General features: G+C 51.4%; 1 protein-coding gene across 1 annotated transcript; it reads right to left on the reverse strand.

Annotated features, from left to right (window-relative positions):
* Nucleotides 1-291: 291 nt before the first annotated feature.
* On the reverse strand, nt 292-16,881 carry CYS1 (cystin 1). Its single transcript, XM_063330466.1, has 3 exons — nt 16,617-16,881; nt 7,665-7,717; nt 292-1,699 (listed from the first exon to the last, which is right to left on the reverse strand). The coding sequence occupies exons 1-3, from the start codon at nt 16,836-16,838 to the stop codon at nt 1,594-1,596; spliced, it is 381 nt and encodes a 126-aa protein (XP_063186536.1). The 5' UTR covers nt 16,839-16,881; the 3' UTR covers nt 292-1,593.
* Nucleotides 16,882-17,114: the final 233 nt, after the last annotated feature.

Below are 17,114 nucleotides of genomic sequence, written 5' to 3' on the forward strand. Positions count from 1 at the left end.
GCTGCCCGGGCAGCGTGCTGGGAGCTCTTGCCTCCAAGCTCGCGTAGCTTTGCGGGAGGTTGTCTCCCTTTCTGCTGCCCACCTCTGCGGGCTGCCTGGCAGCTCCTGAGCTCTCAGGCACCGCGCGATGGCCAGTCTCACGGAAGGTGGCTGCAGGAAAGACAACCAGAGCGTGAGTACATGTGCCAGGGGTGTAATCTAGTGTCTGCCTCACGGCGTCCCTCCTGCCGTCCTCGAAGGACGCATTTTGCTTACTCTCTGCAGGTACCATAAGATGATTCACCGTGCAAGCTAAAGACTTTTTCAAAACAACATTTGATGCCTTTACTGAGGGCTACATAGAATACAGACGCATTTATTTTGGTTTCACAGATACCAGGAATTACAGAGAGGTTAAAATACAGCATCTTAAGATGTGTCCTGCTGTTTCCTCTTGCATTTACACAGGCTATGTGAAGATTTCATCTGATGCCTTTTATGCTTCAGCTGAAGACAAAAATAAGGTATTTTCTACTTCTGATAATAAGTAGCTACTCATAATATGTTAAGGTGTAGGTAAAATAAAAGCAGAAACCCTGAAATACCAGGATTCCCTGTCTAGGACCACTGAAAATATGTGGTTTCCTTTGGAGAGACGACTTTCTGGTTTACGATGTGGTCAGCTAATGGTAAAACATAGTGATTTTTCTTCTAAGTTACCTAACCGAGGACAACAAATACACGGGAAGGCCAGGAGTGGTAATTCTGAAAACTGATTGCAAACAGCTGCTCTACAATAGCATGCAAGTCCCTCTCGCAATGGATGATCGCTGGCCACAGCAAGGCAGCGCTGGGGACGGGCCTCCTGCTTTCGCTGGAGGATCCACGCCAAGGAGCCCCAGGTAGGACACCGATGCTGGAATCCCGCCCCGAAGCCATTGTACAAATCCTGTGCTCCCCGATGGCTCCCAGGAACCTCATTCACCTCTGTGGTGGGATCTGAACTCTGGGATTACACTGCCGATGTACTGGGTGGTGGGCTCACTCCCCTTTTCATCTTACATCCCGTACCGGGGACCACATTCAAAGAGACAGTGCCAAACTCAGACCCGGACCTGAGGCTTGCACAGCGCAAGGAGTAAATTTTAAGTGGCGGGAACATGAATTTCATGCAACACCCCCTTATGTGAGATCTGAATCAAATGATATTGCTGCATTTTTCTTCTGCGAAGACAAACCAAGATCTGCCTTCAAAGCACCATGTCTCAACGCTTCTAGTGTGACACTTCAGTTCTAGTACGTCTTCATTTGTAAATACCATTTAGAAATGAGCTTCAAATATTGATTCGCAAGGTGAATTGGTCCCTCTTCCAGCGGCGCCGATCAGAAACCAGCAGTTGGTGAGGATCTCCACACTCTCACTCAGAGTTGGTCAGGAGGGCTTTCTCCTCCATGCTTCCCAAGCAGCCACGCTGCCTCTCACGCCCCACCTCCCCTCGCCACCCCCCTCTCCCACGCCGTCCTGCTGTGCGAGGGGTTATTTTGTCAGCAGCAGTTTTGCTCCAGCTGGGCTTCCAGGAACGTGCTTGAAGTTCTTGTGGCGCTGGGTTGGGTTCAGCGGCAGTACTCCCGCTCGATGCTTGCCATGAGCTCCTCCTCCGAGTAATCATATGAGATTGTGGACTGTCCCGATGGCTTCTTGCTGTTACTTTGTGGGCACCTGCCGGGGAAGGGAATGATTTATTGATGTTATGAGAGAGAATCAAGCTCTGGAGACACAAGAGGACCCTTCTTTTTTTTTTTTTTGTGAATGGAAAGATCAAGCTGCATGTGGCTTGCTGAGACACAGATACTCTGTCACGTCTAGTTCCCGTACCCCACTGGCACGGTGCTTGCTGACATTTGCTATCACTTGGCATCTATTTTAGTCTACGAGTTCATTGCAGTACAGCCCTTACAACGCTCCAGATCATAGAATCACAGAATGGTTTGGAAGGGACTTTAAAGGTCACCTAGTTCCAACCCCCTGCCATAGGCAGGGACACCTCCCACTAGACCAGGCTGCCCAGAGCCCCATCCAGCCTGGCCTTGAACACCAGGGATGTGTCCAAGGGATGGGGGGCATCCACAACTTCCCTGGGCAACCTCTGCCAGTGTCTCACCACCCTCATAGTGAAAAACTCCCAGAACCTTTTGGTGAGCTATGTTGGAGGCCCAGCTAAAGCACTGCATAACCTTTATGCTAGTTACTAGTTTTAAGGTTTTATGCAGAAAGGGATTTTTTTGTTGTTTGTAAGAGATTTGAGTTTCAACCAAAACCTGAACGCAGCTACCTCAAACTGCTCTTACGCTTTTCTTATTTTCACATCAACACAACTGTCCCACAAGTGGGAACTGATGTACAATTCAAAGGGAAGCGGTGTGGCTTTTACTGGTATTTTCAGAGGTGATTTATGTTGGGTACAAGGGAAACCTGTCCCTACCTGCATAAGGGAGAACAGTGAAAAGTCTTCTGCAAGCGTTGACCACTGTAGCTCACACTACCAAATAAGTCTACTTGACCTTGCCCTCCAGGGCTCAAGAGAGGAGACAGCAGCTGAGACGCGAGCGCTCCTCCTTGACCTTGTAGAGAACTGGGAGGCAAGCAAGCCAGGCTGCCAGGCTAGTCATCTCTGGAAGCTGGGCACATGGCTCCATCAAATGGAGATCATGGTGAGGGGTAGAGCTAAGTGGAGACTTGAGTTGGTAAATCCAAACTGTAAAGTGCTCTGCCATGCCACATCAACTGAGATTGGTGGGCTTACTTTGTGACCATCCACTGGTGGAGAACAAACCAGCAAGGGCAAAAAATGGCTTTGTATGTCAGTTGGTTGGTTGCCAAAGAGGAGAGGTTTTCATATCCAATAGCATGGCTCCAAATCTGTCCCAGACTCATTACGTAGCAGCTATTGACTTACCATTTCTCTAAGCACAAGATCTATCTCACCCTTGGTCTTGCAGCTGGGACGAATTTGGTTATTAGCATCCTTTAGTGAAAAAACTGAGGACTTACTAGGTGAAATCACAGGAGCTGCCCCAACACAGACAATTAAATGTACAATCATCAGAATCGAAGAGCCCTGAAATGCTTTTCTAAGGAAACTTTGTCATATAGAAAAGGTGCCTTCATAAACTGCCCTCCTCGGGCGAGGAAGCATCTGCAACGTTCCTCAAGCAGGCAGCGGAGCAAAGGGCAGCAACGTGACCCTTCCCCTGTTCTTATCTGTGCGGGTCAGAAAGGCTTCTGCCCAGGACAGCTGCCCTGACCTAGCTGCATTAATGCTTTTCCTGGAGCTGCCTGATGTCCAGCTGGCATGGTGGCTGGGTTGTGTGGGTGTCCTACGCTTGTTTATGCGTCACCGTGCCCTTCATGACAAGTTTTACTGGCAACAAGGAGGCAGCAAGTAGTAGGATTTAGCAAGTGGAATCTTCTGCTTATTACTTTTTTACGTTTTCCTTCTTCTGATGGGCTGCTTCCCAGGCAATCTGCTTCCCACCACAGCAGATGAGAGCTGGGGAGAAAGCTAAAAGTCCAAGAGCTTGAACCATACACCAGCAGCTACAAAGCAAGAACTGGGAAAAGGAAATGGAGAAAACTGACTTAAACACGCGATTTATTGGTTTAAACTCTGCACTGTGACAATCCTTAAACTAATTTTATATTACGTGAGGAATTAGAGGCAGAGCTCTTGGCAGCTTGCTTGCAGGCCCACAGAAGGGTCATTGTTTCTCTTGGCAGTTACATAATTTCCCACTGTTAATTATTCTTGATGCTTTGGCTTGCATGGCGACCTCTGAGCATGGGAGAAAATTGCCAGGTAAAATTGGAACTCATTAAAGCATAGATGCGCTTCTAAAAAGACAAAAGCAAACCCCACTTACCATGCCCATCCCAGAACTGAGATGAATAGAGGGCTGTGTTTATTTAAAGAGCAAAGGAAAAACAAGTTGATGCTCGTGTTCCTTCTCTCTATTTTTGTGTCAAAGTTCCCTCTCATTTAATATGGAAAAGCTGAAATAAATTTAAAAATGAGAGGTTCAATCTGGATAAAAGGAGAAACTTCTGCACTCTGAGGACACCAAGCAGAGGAACAAGAGGGACAGACTGTGGTTGCATCACAGAATCATGGAATCCCCTAGGTTGGAAGAGACCTTTCAGATCATCTAGTCCAACCATCAACCTAACTCTGACAACAACCATCACTAAACCATATCGCTAAGCACTACAACTACCTGTCTTTTAAATACCTCCAGGGATGGTGCCTCAACCACTTCCCTGGGCAGCCTCTTCCAATGCTTAATAACCCTTTCAGTGTAAAATCTTTTCCTAATATCCAGTCTAAACCTCCCCTGGTGCAACTTGAAGCTGTTTCCTCTTGTCCTATTACTGGTTATCTGGGGGAAGAGACCGACCCCCACCTCTCTACAGCCTCCTTTCAGGTGGTTGTAGAGAGCAAGAAGGTCTCCCCTCAGCCTCCTTTTCTCCAGGATAGACAACCCCAGCTCCCTCAGCTGCTGCTCATAAGACTTGTTCTCCAGACCCCTCACCAGCTCTGTTGCCCTTCCCTGGACATGCTCCAGCACCTCAATGTCTTTTTTGTGGTGAGGGGCCCAAAACTGGACACAGCACTCGAGGTGGGGCCTCAAGACCCGGTGGGACAAAGCCTGCGGTGCTCTGCTTGGACTTCACAGCTGATCTCGTTTGGAACAGGAGGTTGGACTAGACACCTCCTGAGGCCCTTCCCAACGTGAACGTCAATCTCAAAGGCATGTTGGTGTAGCTGTTTCTGCTGGTCCTGGCATTAAGTGAGAGGCTGCGGCAGGGAAATCCCCAGCACGGGAGGCGGGCAGGACAGGAGGTGGTGGACCACTGGCCTGCTCCTGCGCTCCTCCAGCTGCTCCAGCAGGAGAGGACGCCCCTTGCTGCCCTCATCAACACAGCCAGGGCTGTGGATCAGGGCTTGCAATCACATTGCATCCAGCTGAAGGCTGTTAGACTCCCTGATTCAGAAAATAACAGGTCAGTATGTTAAGGGAGAAAATTTTCAAACCCCAGATGTTCTGGGGGAGGGAGGAACCTGGAAAGCAGCGCTGGCGAGAGGGGAAGAGCGAGCTGAAAAGCCTACGAGAGGGGAATTTGCAACATGGTAGGACAGCAAAGAAATAAAAAGGCCAATGCAACTCCATCAAGATTACTGCGCAGGCTTCTGGGTGTCTCATTGCTAAAAAGTTATTTACAGCTGGGAGGGAGTTTAGAAAGCAGCAATAAAAGTGATTTAAGTGGCTAGAGCGAAGAAATTTAGGAGAGAGCAAAGCAAGAAATGTGCTCCATTTCAGCTAAAGGCCTCTCTGCGTTTACAGATTATTAAGGGGAGGAGGAATTTTATTTATTTTTTTTATTTTTAATGGAAAGATAACGACCTATGCAATGAGGCGAGGGAAATGCAAAGGGCAAAATTAGACCAGGAAATGGGCAAAACCCACCTCTGAGCGAGGCGTTGGGGGCGCTGTGCCCACCTCCCCGGCAGTGGGGATGGCTGCCCGGTGTGAGGGACAGCTGCCCGCGGGCCCTGGTGACAATATCCCTGAGGGGGTGGCCAGGGTGACAAGGTCCCGGGTAGAAATGTGAGTTACGAGGCTGAAAATTGGGCTGGGGTGAATCCAGGCCGCTGTTTTTTATCGTTTTGCTGAGGATGGGAAAGTCCAGGGTTAATCATTAAAACGGTTTCTGCGAGACCTTTCAGCTGAAAAAAAATGGGTCAAAACAAGGCGCCGGTGGCTGTGCCAGTGACACGAGCCTTGGCAGCAGTTACACGATCATTGCGGCGTCCCGGGGCTGTGTCATCCCACCCGTGCACTGCCAGGCGCCGGAGAGCGGCTCACAAAACGAGCTGCAGGGGAAAAAGAGGTAACGCAGCACGATCAGGAATCCATCCTCTGCATTCCCATGCCCATCAGAGGTATTTATTAGGCCTGGTTTAGATGCTTATGTGGTGTCACCCAGAATGTAGGTGCTCACCTACAGCATCTATCTCGCGTGACTGCCCTCTTGGCAGAGAGCATTAAGTCTCCATATCTAGCTTTTGGTGTTTTTTTTTTTTTCCCTGCTTGACATTTCTTTCTTCTTTAATTGGTTATACGGGAATTTCTTCAGTCAGCAACTCTGTCAAGACAAGGCTGATTTTTTTTTTTTTTTTTGCTGCTTGTAACGCGAGTGTTTACCCGCAAGCAGTGTGAAGGATGAGACACCTACGCACGTTAACCCCTGTTTCTGGGGCTCGATTTGATTTCTTCAAAATGCAGGTTTGCTGGGGGCTGGACCATTTCCAAAAAAAACCCCACCTGTTTACATGCAGTTCTTGCCGGCAGAAGCTGCAGCCCTGCTCATCGCGGGCAGTACCGGCCCCTCACGCGGGGGCTGTGCGATGGGGCTCTGCAGTGGGTATGGAGCAAACGGTACCCAAATGAAAACAGGAAAATAAGCTCCTGCCCCATCATCCCAGAGCAGAAACCAGTTTCTGCCGCCTCAGCTCTGCCCTTTGTGCGTTGAAGAGGGAGAGAGAAGGAAACCCTTCCGGCAGGGGGTGAGGGGCCAGCCAGCGCCTGGGCTGGGGACCTCGGTGGGGGACTGTGGCAGGGCTGTGGGTGCAGCCCCCGAGGAGATTGCTCAGTTGCCATCGTAGCCCAAAGCCCACCAAGGATGCTGGAGAGCCCACAGTCCCCTCAAGTGCCCATACAGGCCTTGCTGATGGAAAAGCCAGGGACAGGTATGTTTTCCGAGCGCTCCCGAAACCATCAGCCTGGCCAGGCAAGCCAGGGAGGGGAGGAGGAGGGGACGGCAGCTGGTGCCTGGCTCTCGTGTCACATCCGCCAACGCTGCTTGGCGTTGGTAGGTCACACAGCCCAGCGGCCAGATCAGTCTGCTCTCGAGCACTGCAGGAGCAGAGTATGCCGGTCAGAGGGAGCTTAACGTTGAAGAGTCACTCTTCAGCACAAGGAGACGTCATTTTAAGATGTTGTTTTCAAGCCTTTTCATTTCATCTGGGTTTCTTTAACACATGCATCCCGTCACTCTTGGTGCAGGCAGACTCGGAGGCACGGCCTGCTCAGCAGCTTTTGCTTGTGGAAGACACATTTCAGATTTCTTTGGTTTGACACCCAGAGCTGTAGGTCCCCACCACTCCCCTGTCCCTGAGGGATGCTTGTGTCTCGTGTGTTTTCTCTTATGATTCCTGGGGAGCGAAGAGGTATTATCCTCCTTTTCTCCATGCTGCAGAGCCCACAGATGACCTGTGGGTGAACCAGGGCCTGAGATACTCGTTGCAGCATTTTTCCCCAGCTTTTCACAAGCTCCTTCAAGGTGCCTCTGTGACATGTGGACATCCTACTAAATTCTGCATTGCTCATGACCAGGAAGGCATCTCTATACCGTGCTTGAGCTGGAGCCTGGAGCTTTCCAGGCAGCACAGCTCCAGGATTTCTTTTTAATTGGCAAACAAGTAGAGGACAGCATATTTCAGGCTATAAACGATGTAACACCATTCTCACCTCTCTTTTGCACAGAGAGAGGCATAGAGGAATAGCTTTCCCTTTTGTTCCAGCTGCTTTTCCCCACTGAAGATATAATGAAAGCAGAGGGTACTCACTGATGGTCGGCATTGTTGTTCTCTGGGGCTGGTGGGCTTCTGGTTGATAAAGCCTGGGAAAGAAGAAAAGTCCCGTATTTCAGTTATAACACTTCAAAGTCAAGAGCGGTGATTCCTCCCCTCCACTCCGCACTGGTGAAACCCCACCTGGAGTACTGTCTCCAGCTCTGGAGCCCTCAGCACAGGAGAGACATGAACCGATTGGAGTGGGTCCCTTGAAATAATCGAAGGGCTGGAGCACCTCTCCTGTGAGGACAGGCTGAGAGAGTTGGGGTTGTTCAGCCTGGAGAAGAGAAGGCTCCGGGGAGACCTTATTGCGGCCTTTCAATATATAAAGGGGGCTTATAAGAAAGACCAAGAGAGACTTTTTACCAAGGCCTGAAGTGACAGGACAAGGGGCAACAGTTTTAAACTGAAAGAGGGGAGATTTTGGTTGGATATAAGGAAGTTTTCTACAGTGAGATTGGTGAGACACTGGAACAGGTTGCCCAGGGAAGCTGTGGATGCCCCATCCCTGGAAGTGTTCAAGGCCAGGCTTGATGGGGCTCTGAGCAGCCTGGTCTAGTGGGAGGTGTCCCTGCCCATGGCAGGAGGGGTGAAACTAGATGGTCTTCAAATGTCCCTTCCAACCCAAAGAATTTTTTATTTCTATGAAACCTACCTCTGTCTGTAGTAGGCCATGTCTGCCCCGGTTTAAACCCCCAGACAACCTCTGTGGAGACAATACAGGCACAAGAGAGTCCCCTTTCCTAACCACCCTTCTGATAGTTGTGTTTCAGTGTTCAGGGCACCGGGGTGGCTCCAGGCTATGGAACCAAGCTATATGAACATCAACTCGTTAAACTTCCCAGTTTTCCCATGAATACGCACTGCTGCCAGGTAGCAGTATGAAAATACCTGCTAAGGACGGAAGTTACGTCAACACGGACCCAATTCTTTTCACCTGACAAAGCTGTTTCCCTGCAAGGATCCATCTGGAGTGAAACATCCACCTTCCCTATGCTGGAAGACTACCGGTTTCCAATGGGACACAAGGGAGGCAACCAAAGCCAAACCAAACAGCATTTAAAATGGGAAGAGGATGGGACCCTGTGTTTGCCTGACCCCCCGGTTGGACGAGTAATAAAATGATCCCCCTGCAGCCAAATGCCAGTGAGAAGAATATAACTTTTGTCTTTTTCCATTTCTTCGTTATACTCTTATGAGGAAAGGGAGAGGGACAAGGACAAGGGCTGAGGTTTTGCACAAAACTAGACCCATTCTGGCTTGCCGTTATTTTTCTGACCTGCAGTCCTGAAGCTGGGGGGCCTCCTCCATACGAGTTACCCTGAGCTTCATGATGACACTCACAGATGTTAAATGAGTAGCACCCAGAACTAAAGCAAGGGCTTGGCTTCCAGAAAACAGAAATGAAATCAGTGTGGAAAAGAGGAAAAGATTTTTCTGTACAAGAAAGAAGGGAAGCAAAGGAACCAGGGAGAGATGTGGAAAAGCCTGCAGTTCAGAGCCATTGCCTACGTATCTGCTGTGCGCTGTTTCTGCAGGGCTGGGCACAGGGATGATGGCTTTGTGCACAGTCTTGAGCTGATTTAAATCAGATGGTATCGGTCAGCCTCGTGTGTGCTGTCCACTGCATAGACATGTCCACGTGGGTGTCTGCTGTTATTGCATGGCACCCGAGTTTAACTTGAGAGGAGATGTCTTCATGAGAGTCCTTCCTTAGCTGCTTCACGTGCGGATGGACAGGAGTTGAGGTTTAAAAACGGTGGTCTCAGACTCTGCTAGGCAGATAGGTGCTCGGCAGCAAACTGTACAGCTCGTCCCTGTTTCTTGGGTGGGCTTTGTGCTGCCATGATCACCTTTGGCTCCCATGCTTAAGCAGGTGATGTGGGGCTGCTGCAAAGACACCTCTCTCATGGCACTGGTCAATGCCTCTTCCAGGTGAGTCTTAAGTAGCTTCCATTTCTGGAGTTGGGAAAGGTCTCTGGAGAACAAGTCTTAGGAGGAGCAGCTGAGGGAGCTGGGGTTGTTCAGCCTGGAGGAAAGGAGGCTGAGGGGAGACCTTCTCACTCTCTACAACCCCCTGAAAGGAGGTTGCAGAGAGGTGGGGGTCGATCTCTTCTCCCAAGTAACAGGCGATAGGACAAGAGGAAACAGCCTCAAGTTGCACCAGGAGAGGTTTAGACTGGATATTAGGAAAAGTTTTTACACTGAAAGGGTTATTAAGCATTGGAAGAGGCTGCTCAGGGCAGTGGTTGAGTCAACATCCCTGGAGGTATTTAAAAGATGGATAGACATAGTGATATGGTTTAGATTAGTGATGGTCTTTATCAGAGTTAGGCTGATGGTTGGACTAGATGATCTGAAAGGTCTCTTCCAACCTAGGTGATCCTATGATTCTATCCACGGTCTTTCATGTCCTAGCGGCTTGCTTAAAATTGCAAATTAAATCTCTATGAAAGTCTTGTAACATCTTGTCAAAAGGCACTCTGCTTCCTTTCAGAAGAGCCCCTGCTCTCTGGCAACACTTTGTTTTGTCTGGAAGAGCCTGAACTGTTCTCGTAACAGCTCCTGGATCCAAGCGGAGACGAGGCTATGTGAGAAAGTGAGGGCAGGCAGTTCCCTCCTGGTTATTTAACATCATTTCTTGGCAACGTCCCACAAGTGACAAGAGCAAGCAGCAGTGCCAGGAGGATGCTATGCTGAGCTCCGAGAGCTGACTCCTCCTGGGAGTGCATCCCACAATGCAGCCCCTCGTCCTCGCCATCGCCATCACCCACCGGGCTACTGCTGCCACCCCAGTTTCCTTCCACCAGGCAAAGAACACTGTTCATCCTCGGCACCAAGGGGAATACGGTTCTCCGGGAGGGCTTTCATGCTGCTCTTTCCACAGCGAGCACCCAGCTTCCAACACCGCCGGGCAAAGGATGGGTTTGTATCAGTTTAGGGAGGGGTCGGAATTGTACAGTAGGTTGTCTTTTTTTCTTCCCTTGTGGCTGACTCCTCCATCTTACAAGCTGTACGTGTTGTGTGGGTGGAAGACAGAATTAATTAGTCATCAGGACGGAGCGGCTCTGGTTAGCAAAATCTGCTTCTGTGTGCAAAATCAGCTCCCGCCTTCTCCAAGGGATCTGTCAGCAACAACGCTTATTTCCCAAGAGGATTCAGCATTGGCGCAGGTAGATCTTTACCGACATTTAATCCGATGCACCAGGAAAAAACCCGGGGCGGGGGGGTTGAAAACAAAAGGCACCTCCAGCCTCTGCCTTTCCACCACCGTGAGAGCCTGCCTGTGTCGGGAGCTGCTCCCCCCTGTTCACCCGGGCAAGGGACGCGTGGCTCGGCGATGCCCGAGTGACGCCACGCGCTGGGCAGGATGCGGAGCAGGGGCTGTCACGGGCTCTGAGACATAATAAAAACTGACCCCACCCAGCCCGCGCGGGATTGCTGTCATGGATGTGTTGCAAATTCAGCAGATAATTAGTATTAGCCCTTTATGTGGGTTAAGATGATGCGCACGTCACGACACTTTAATATTATGGGTTCCTATCCTGCAGCTAAGTGGGTAATTGCTGGCCTGGTTGGCCTATGCCCTGCTAAGAGATAAATGAAGTCAGCTTCTCCTTTCTGCAGCTTGCAGTCATCTTTTTATTACTCATCCAGACGGCAGCGTGTCTCCTTGTTTTCCACCCTGATCCCAGCATAGGCATCTCGTGCTGGGGTCTGCTGCGCTACAAAGCCCCACATTGATGTTAAGCTCACCCAGCACGTACTTGGGTTTAATTTAACCTAACGAGATGTGAGGTGCAGTGGTCTGACGGCTGTTGCACACACAGTTCGGCCATCCTGTGTGTTAGGGCTCCTGGGAGCAAGGCAGAGGGGAGAGCTGGAAGCGGGAGCGATTTCTCTCTACAGCATCCATGAACCAGCGCTCCCGGGGTGCAGCTTCCCACTTCCCCCAACCCGCTGCGAGCTGCGGCTGGTGTTCCTCACTGGTCCCGCCAGCCCTTACCCCTCCTTGCTCCCTCCCTTCTCCCTCTGTCAGCTCCAGCGGGTGGGTGAGCTGGGTGAGAAGAGCCACCCACGGGGCGATATGGAGCCGTGCACCGCCGGGGGGGGCTCTGAGCCGCCCCCGAGCTGCGTTGAAACCACTCCACTACAGTCTCGACTATTAAAATCACATCATCTCCGAAACTGGGTGACCAAACTCAAGCTGCCTCTTGGGGACGGTCCCCGTGCTGGCCCCTGAACCATGCCCAAGCGTTATCTGGGAGGCAGCGAGTTGGTCCTGGCCAAAACCATGCTGGCTCAGCGGGGCGGACCATCACGGTCTGATGCCAGGAACTGCTATGGTATAGTTTACCAGTGCAGATATAGACAGCCCTGTGATACAGTAGAGTAGAGATACAGACCCTGAGTGGTCCCGTCATGTACAGGGGAGCCTGGGGAGCGACTGAGCCACCCAAAACATCTACACAAGAGCAGCGTGGCCCCCTGCCAGTGCTGGTCCACTGGGCTGTGGTTTCATAGCGTGGCTTTTCTGCAGGATGTCAGCTAGCGCCTCCTCCTTCCCTGCCTCTGCTGCTCCCAAATCCCTCTTCACAAACGCGCCGAGAACCGGACCAGGGGACCAGTCTGAGCTGAAATGAAAATCCCCCCATCCCTGGGAGGGGCGGCAGGCGATGTCAGCCAGAGCGCGTGTCAGATGCGGTTTGCAGCAGAGCTGCAGATGGCTGAGCTGGTAGAGCAGAAGGGCAGCACCCTCCAGCGATGCCGGCAAATGATGTGTGTGGCTAAGCCAGCCATCGCTGCTGGAAACAGCCTCTCGTGAACCCACAGCCAGAGTTATCGCTGGCAAAAACCAATCATCTAGCTTACCTAACGTGCCGGTAGGTACCAAACGGGATGTATAACCCCAGCTGCATCCCAGGCAAAGCACTCCCAGCCTTGCTCCGGTCTGCAGCAACATCCTCTGGCCAGTGCAGGAATTAGGAGCAGGCGGTGGAAGGGAAGTGGGCAGGAATGCGGGGAGTTCCCACGCTTTTCCTCTCCTGCCAACTAAAACACCAGCTCCCAGCTATTCTGCGCATGCCCTGTGCTTAGTTTTTAGGTCAGGAATGGTTTCAGGGCAAAAGCGACTCGTGCTCTGCTGAGTGATGTTGGGGGAAAAAAAATACCTAATCAGCAGTTTTCCGAGTCCAGCTGCAACACAACTGTGCTGGGAGGGTGACACTGGCTGAGGGGACCACACAGCTCGCTGCTTGCTGGGCTCTGGGGAAGTTTCAGGTGCTTTTAAGAAGATAAAGTGAGAGGGAGACCTTTTGTTCGGCAACTGCCGGAAACACACCTGGAAATTAATGGCAGAATCTGAAATAATCTGACTTTGGACTTTTCCTTTAGCTGCTTCCCTAGCCCTAGTTTGAAGTTCAAGGAATCCCAGATGTTCAGCTGGAAAAGACCTTTTCTGAAGGCATGCTGGCCAGTGGAGCATGGCTCCCTGCACGGCGGTAAAAGAATGTCTTGATTCAAGGGCATTTTTAACCATGAATACGACCAGGAAGAAAAATGCTGAAATAAATTGCTGACAGCACTGAATTAGAAAAATCATATTTCTGTTTGGGGAAATAATATCAAGAGTAGAAAAATACCTCAGTTCCCATATGAAACTAATAGGGCGTGACATTAAATGTCCCCACAGGACTCCTGTGTGTTTGCAGCTGGGACCAGCCAGCCACGAGATGACACTGCGCCACATCCATCTGCAGAAAGAACATTTATCTGGCTGGAAAAAAAAAATCAGGCAAAGCTTTGAAGACCTGGGTGTTTTGACAGTACATGATAGTGCCTCTAGAAGACGGTTAGTACACCCTCTACCTGTGTTACTCCCGCGCTGCGTCTGGAGTGATGGGCTCACTGTAATCACACCCTGCCTCCAGTCAGGAGGAGTGACGGCGCCGTGGAAAAGGCTGTTAAAAGTAAGACCCTAACATGTCTGCACGATTTTTCCATTTCAGGAAACCACCGGGGAAATGCCTGTGGCTGCAGCCTCTCCCCTGGTTTCCACCGAGAGCTGCCACCCTGCTCTGTGCTGTGGCAGCATCTGCAAAACCACAAATACTCTTTCTGTGTTGACCAAAGAAATGAGGGAAAAGCATGTACAACCAAAGAGAGCCGAGGGCAAACCTGAAAATGGACATTTGATGCTGATGAGGAGGTGTTGAGATCTCCTCTGAGCTGTGTTCGGGCTCCCCATCAGGATTTGGTTCCCAGCCCATTGTTGTGATGTGCTTTCACCCTCTCACTCCCAAGCACTATCTGAATGCAACAGAGGTGGCTCAAGCCTTTGAATGCAGCCGCATCCCTCTCCCCCAGCCCTTGTCATCTGGCCTGACCACCCATCGGCACTGCCAGCTTGCTGCTGGATGACCGAGTGCATCGGGGTTCAGGTGGGAAAGCACGGCGTTGAGGCACATCACGCTCAGGAGAAACCCAACCGCGACAGCAGAGCGCCGAGTCCCCTTAGCAGGCAACCCCTCTCTTCTGGCCAGCAGCAAACCTCTCCTCTGCCTCCCACTGGCCAGACTCTGCTCCTCCACAGGCTATTTCTCATCAGACTTTTCTACTGTAATATCTCCTCATTGCCTTTCCTCCACCTCCCTCGTCTTTCCCCTATTAGCTCTTTTGAATCAACCCATCCTTTCTTCTCTGGAATTTCTTTGCCGGTCCCCCACGTTGCACCGCTGAACAGGGCAAAGGAAGGAAGTTCCCACCACAAGACAGAAATTATAAATGACTGGCTGAGAAGCTGGCATTCTGAGAGACCGAGAGAAATTGCCCTCAAAGTTTCTAGCAAGAAGTAGTGACGCAACGAAGCTGGCATCGCTTTCCAGAAACCTCCACCACCGGCCTCATGGGAAGGGTGGGACTGCAGTTTGCACAATGACCTAGAAGACTAAATTGCATCCAGTAAACAAGCAAAACTTGGTGCTGTGAACAGTTTCCCCCCCTCCTTCTCTCAGGCCAGTGACTTTTTAGGCCTCGAGGAGTCAGAATGGTAAGCCCATGACTGCTGTCTCAACAGGACCATGGCCACCTCAGGTTCAGGGAAAAAAAGCGCTACCAAGAAGAGCTTCAAGTTTGCCCTGAAAATACTTCTCTTGTATGTCTTTTATATCTTTGAAAAATGATGGTAATTCTTTGCTGTACTTCAAACGACCTGCCTGAGTGCAACTGGAGACGTGAACTTCCTTCCCAAACAAGAGGCAGCAGCAGCAGCTGGATGAGGAGACACGCAAGATGCTTGGCATCGCTGACACCTGCCGGGAGGCAGAGCTGCCTGCTGCACCCACTTGGCCACACTGGGTGACCAAGGCCCCACATACCTGCTTCAGGATGAATTTTGAGGGCCCTAATAGACATTTCTATGCTGCAAGGCTTGATGGTGTTCCCACCCTGGCTTTGCACTGGCTGTGACACAGGGTGGCTGAGGTGATGCTACGGGTTCTTCATCATCATTTCTGCCAGCGGAGGAGGTCTGCAGGAGGGAGATGGGCAGGGTGACCCCCCTACGCCACCTCAGGGGCCACATCTTAAATCCTTCATCCTTTCTGATTTGCCCCTTGTCATTATTTCACTAGTATCTACTGCCATGGTACGCTGTCTCTCTACTGATTTTTATAGATGGGGGCAGCTCCGTTGCCTTTCCGGTATGTGATTACCCAGAATCCACATCACTTCAGAACAGAGCTAAAATGCCACTTTATGCACAGGAAAATTCACAACCAATATAGTTATTATTTTGAAAGATCCGGCCACGCTATTCACATGTGGAGACAGCGGGAAAATGGCCAATGGCAGCCTCTGTTCCCCTAACCAAAGATAAAGGGGGGAAGCCAGGAGGACTGCTCGTAAACGAGAGTCATTCTGGGGAGAAGGTGGGGCTGGGCTGAGGTCCCGTTCATACCGCAGGAGGGTTTGCAGTTAAAAGGCCAAGGAAAAAATATGACAATACAAGATCTCTATTTTTTTTCCCCATTTCCAAATCTTGCTTTCTTTGAGGCTTTTTTTTAAAACTCGTCTAAAAAAACAGGGTCCTCATACTGAACCCTGCCAAGTTTCCTAATGGCAAAATTATTTTGTATCAAAGTTATCCTTAGCCCACGGACGTGCAGTTTGGCAATGGAAACGATACGCTTCTAAAGAGCAAAACTGAGGCAGGCAAGGCAGAAAGTTCCTGGGTCCTAAATATTAGTTTCTATTTCTAAAATTTATTACTTTAGTCTGGCAACTTCCATGCATCTGCGCGGAGCAGCCTCTATGTAACAAATGGCACATAACTTCCAAAGCTGAGCTAAGATGAAAGGAGACAGTGATTTTTGGCCTCGTCACCAGATGATACAGATGCTGCTGTTACTTTTGGATGGGGGGGGAAAGATAAACAAAAATCTCAGCTCCCTCAGAGGCAAATCCATTCGTTAAAGAGACTGAAATGCTCCTGTAGGAAGAGCCAGACTGCAGTTGCAGTGGATTGGCAAACATTAACTGGCAGCTTAATGTTCGCATTTTTAAACTTCTGTTTCCGAGCCCGACCCAGGGAAAAGCGCGATCCGTACTTTATAAAGTCGAGCGATTTCCACCAGGCAGGAAAAGAAACTTTCAGTAGCAGAGGGGAACCGGAGAAGGGGATGGCCCTTTACGGGACGACGTTTCCCTTGCACCACAAAGAGAGAAAAGGAAAAGAGAGCAGCAAACGGGACCGAGCACGGCTTGCCAGCGAAGATAAAAAGAATTTACTGCCATTTACGAGTCGAGGGAGCCACGGCCGCAGCGGTTAGCGCCGGCTATGGCAGGGCTCCCCAGCCCGGCGGGGACCTCCCCCCCCAGGGGATGGCGGGTCCCGGGGAGGGTCCGACCGGTCGCGGGGTCCCGTCCGGGTGCGGGGCGGGCACTTACCGCCTGCTCGGACGGGGACCCGCCGCCTCCCGCCGCCGCCTCCCCGCAGCCCCCGCCGTCCCGGGGCGGGGGGATGCCGCCGGCGGCCGGGGCTCGGCGACCTGGGGCGGGCGGCCCCGCCGCCTCCTCGCACTCGGCCGGCGCCGTCCCCGGCAGCTCCCGGTTCCCCGCCGCCGCCCCTCTGCCCGCCGCGCCCCGCCGCCGGCTGCTGCCGCTGCCCATGGCCGCCGCCGGCCCCGCAGCCAAGGGGCCGAGCCGGCGGGGGGGGCGGCGGGCAGCGCTCCCGGGCCCCGCCGCCTCCCCCGGCCGGGGCGGACGCGGGCGCGGTTCTTGGCCGCTCCCCGGAGCCTGGGTCTCCCGAAACGCTTTTTTTTTTTTTTTTTGCTTTTTTTCTCCCCCGCCACCGCCCCCGTCCCCCAGAAGTGCCCCGAAGGCCAAGGGAAGGGACGGGTGATGCCGGGGAGGGAGGCACGGAGGTTTCTAACCACGCTTTTTGAG

The sequence above is a fragment of the Chroicocephalus ridibundus genome, chromosome 3 (assembly GCF_963924245.1).
Source record: "Chroicocephalus ridibundus chromosome 3, bChrRid1.1, whole genome shotgun sequence".
Taxonomy (NCBI): domain Eukaryota; kingdom Metazoa; phylum Chordata; class Aves; order Charadriiformes; family Laridae; genus Chroicocephalus; species Chroicocephalus ridibundus.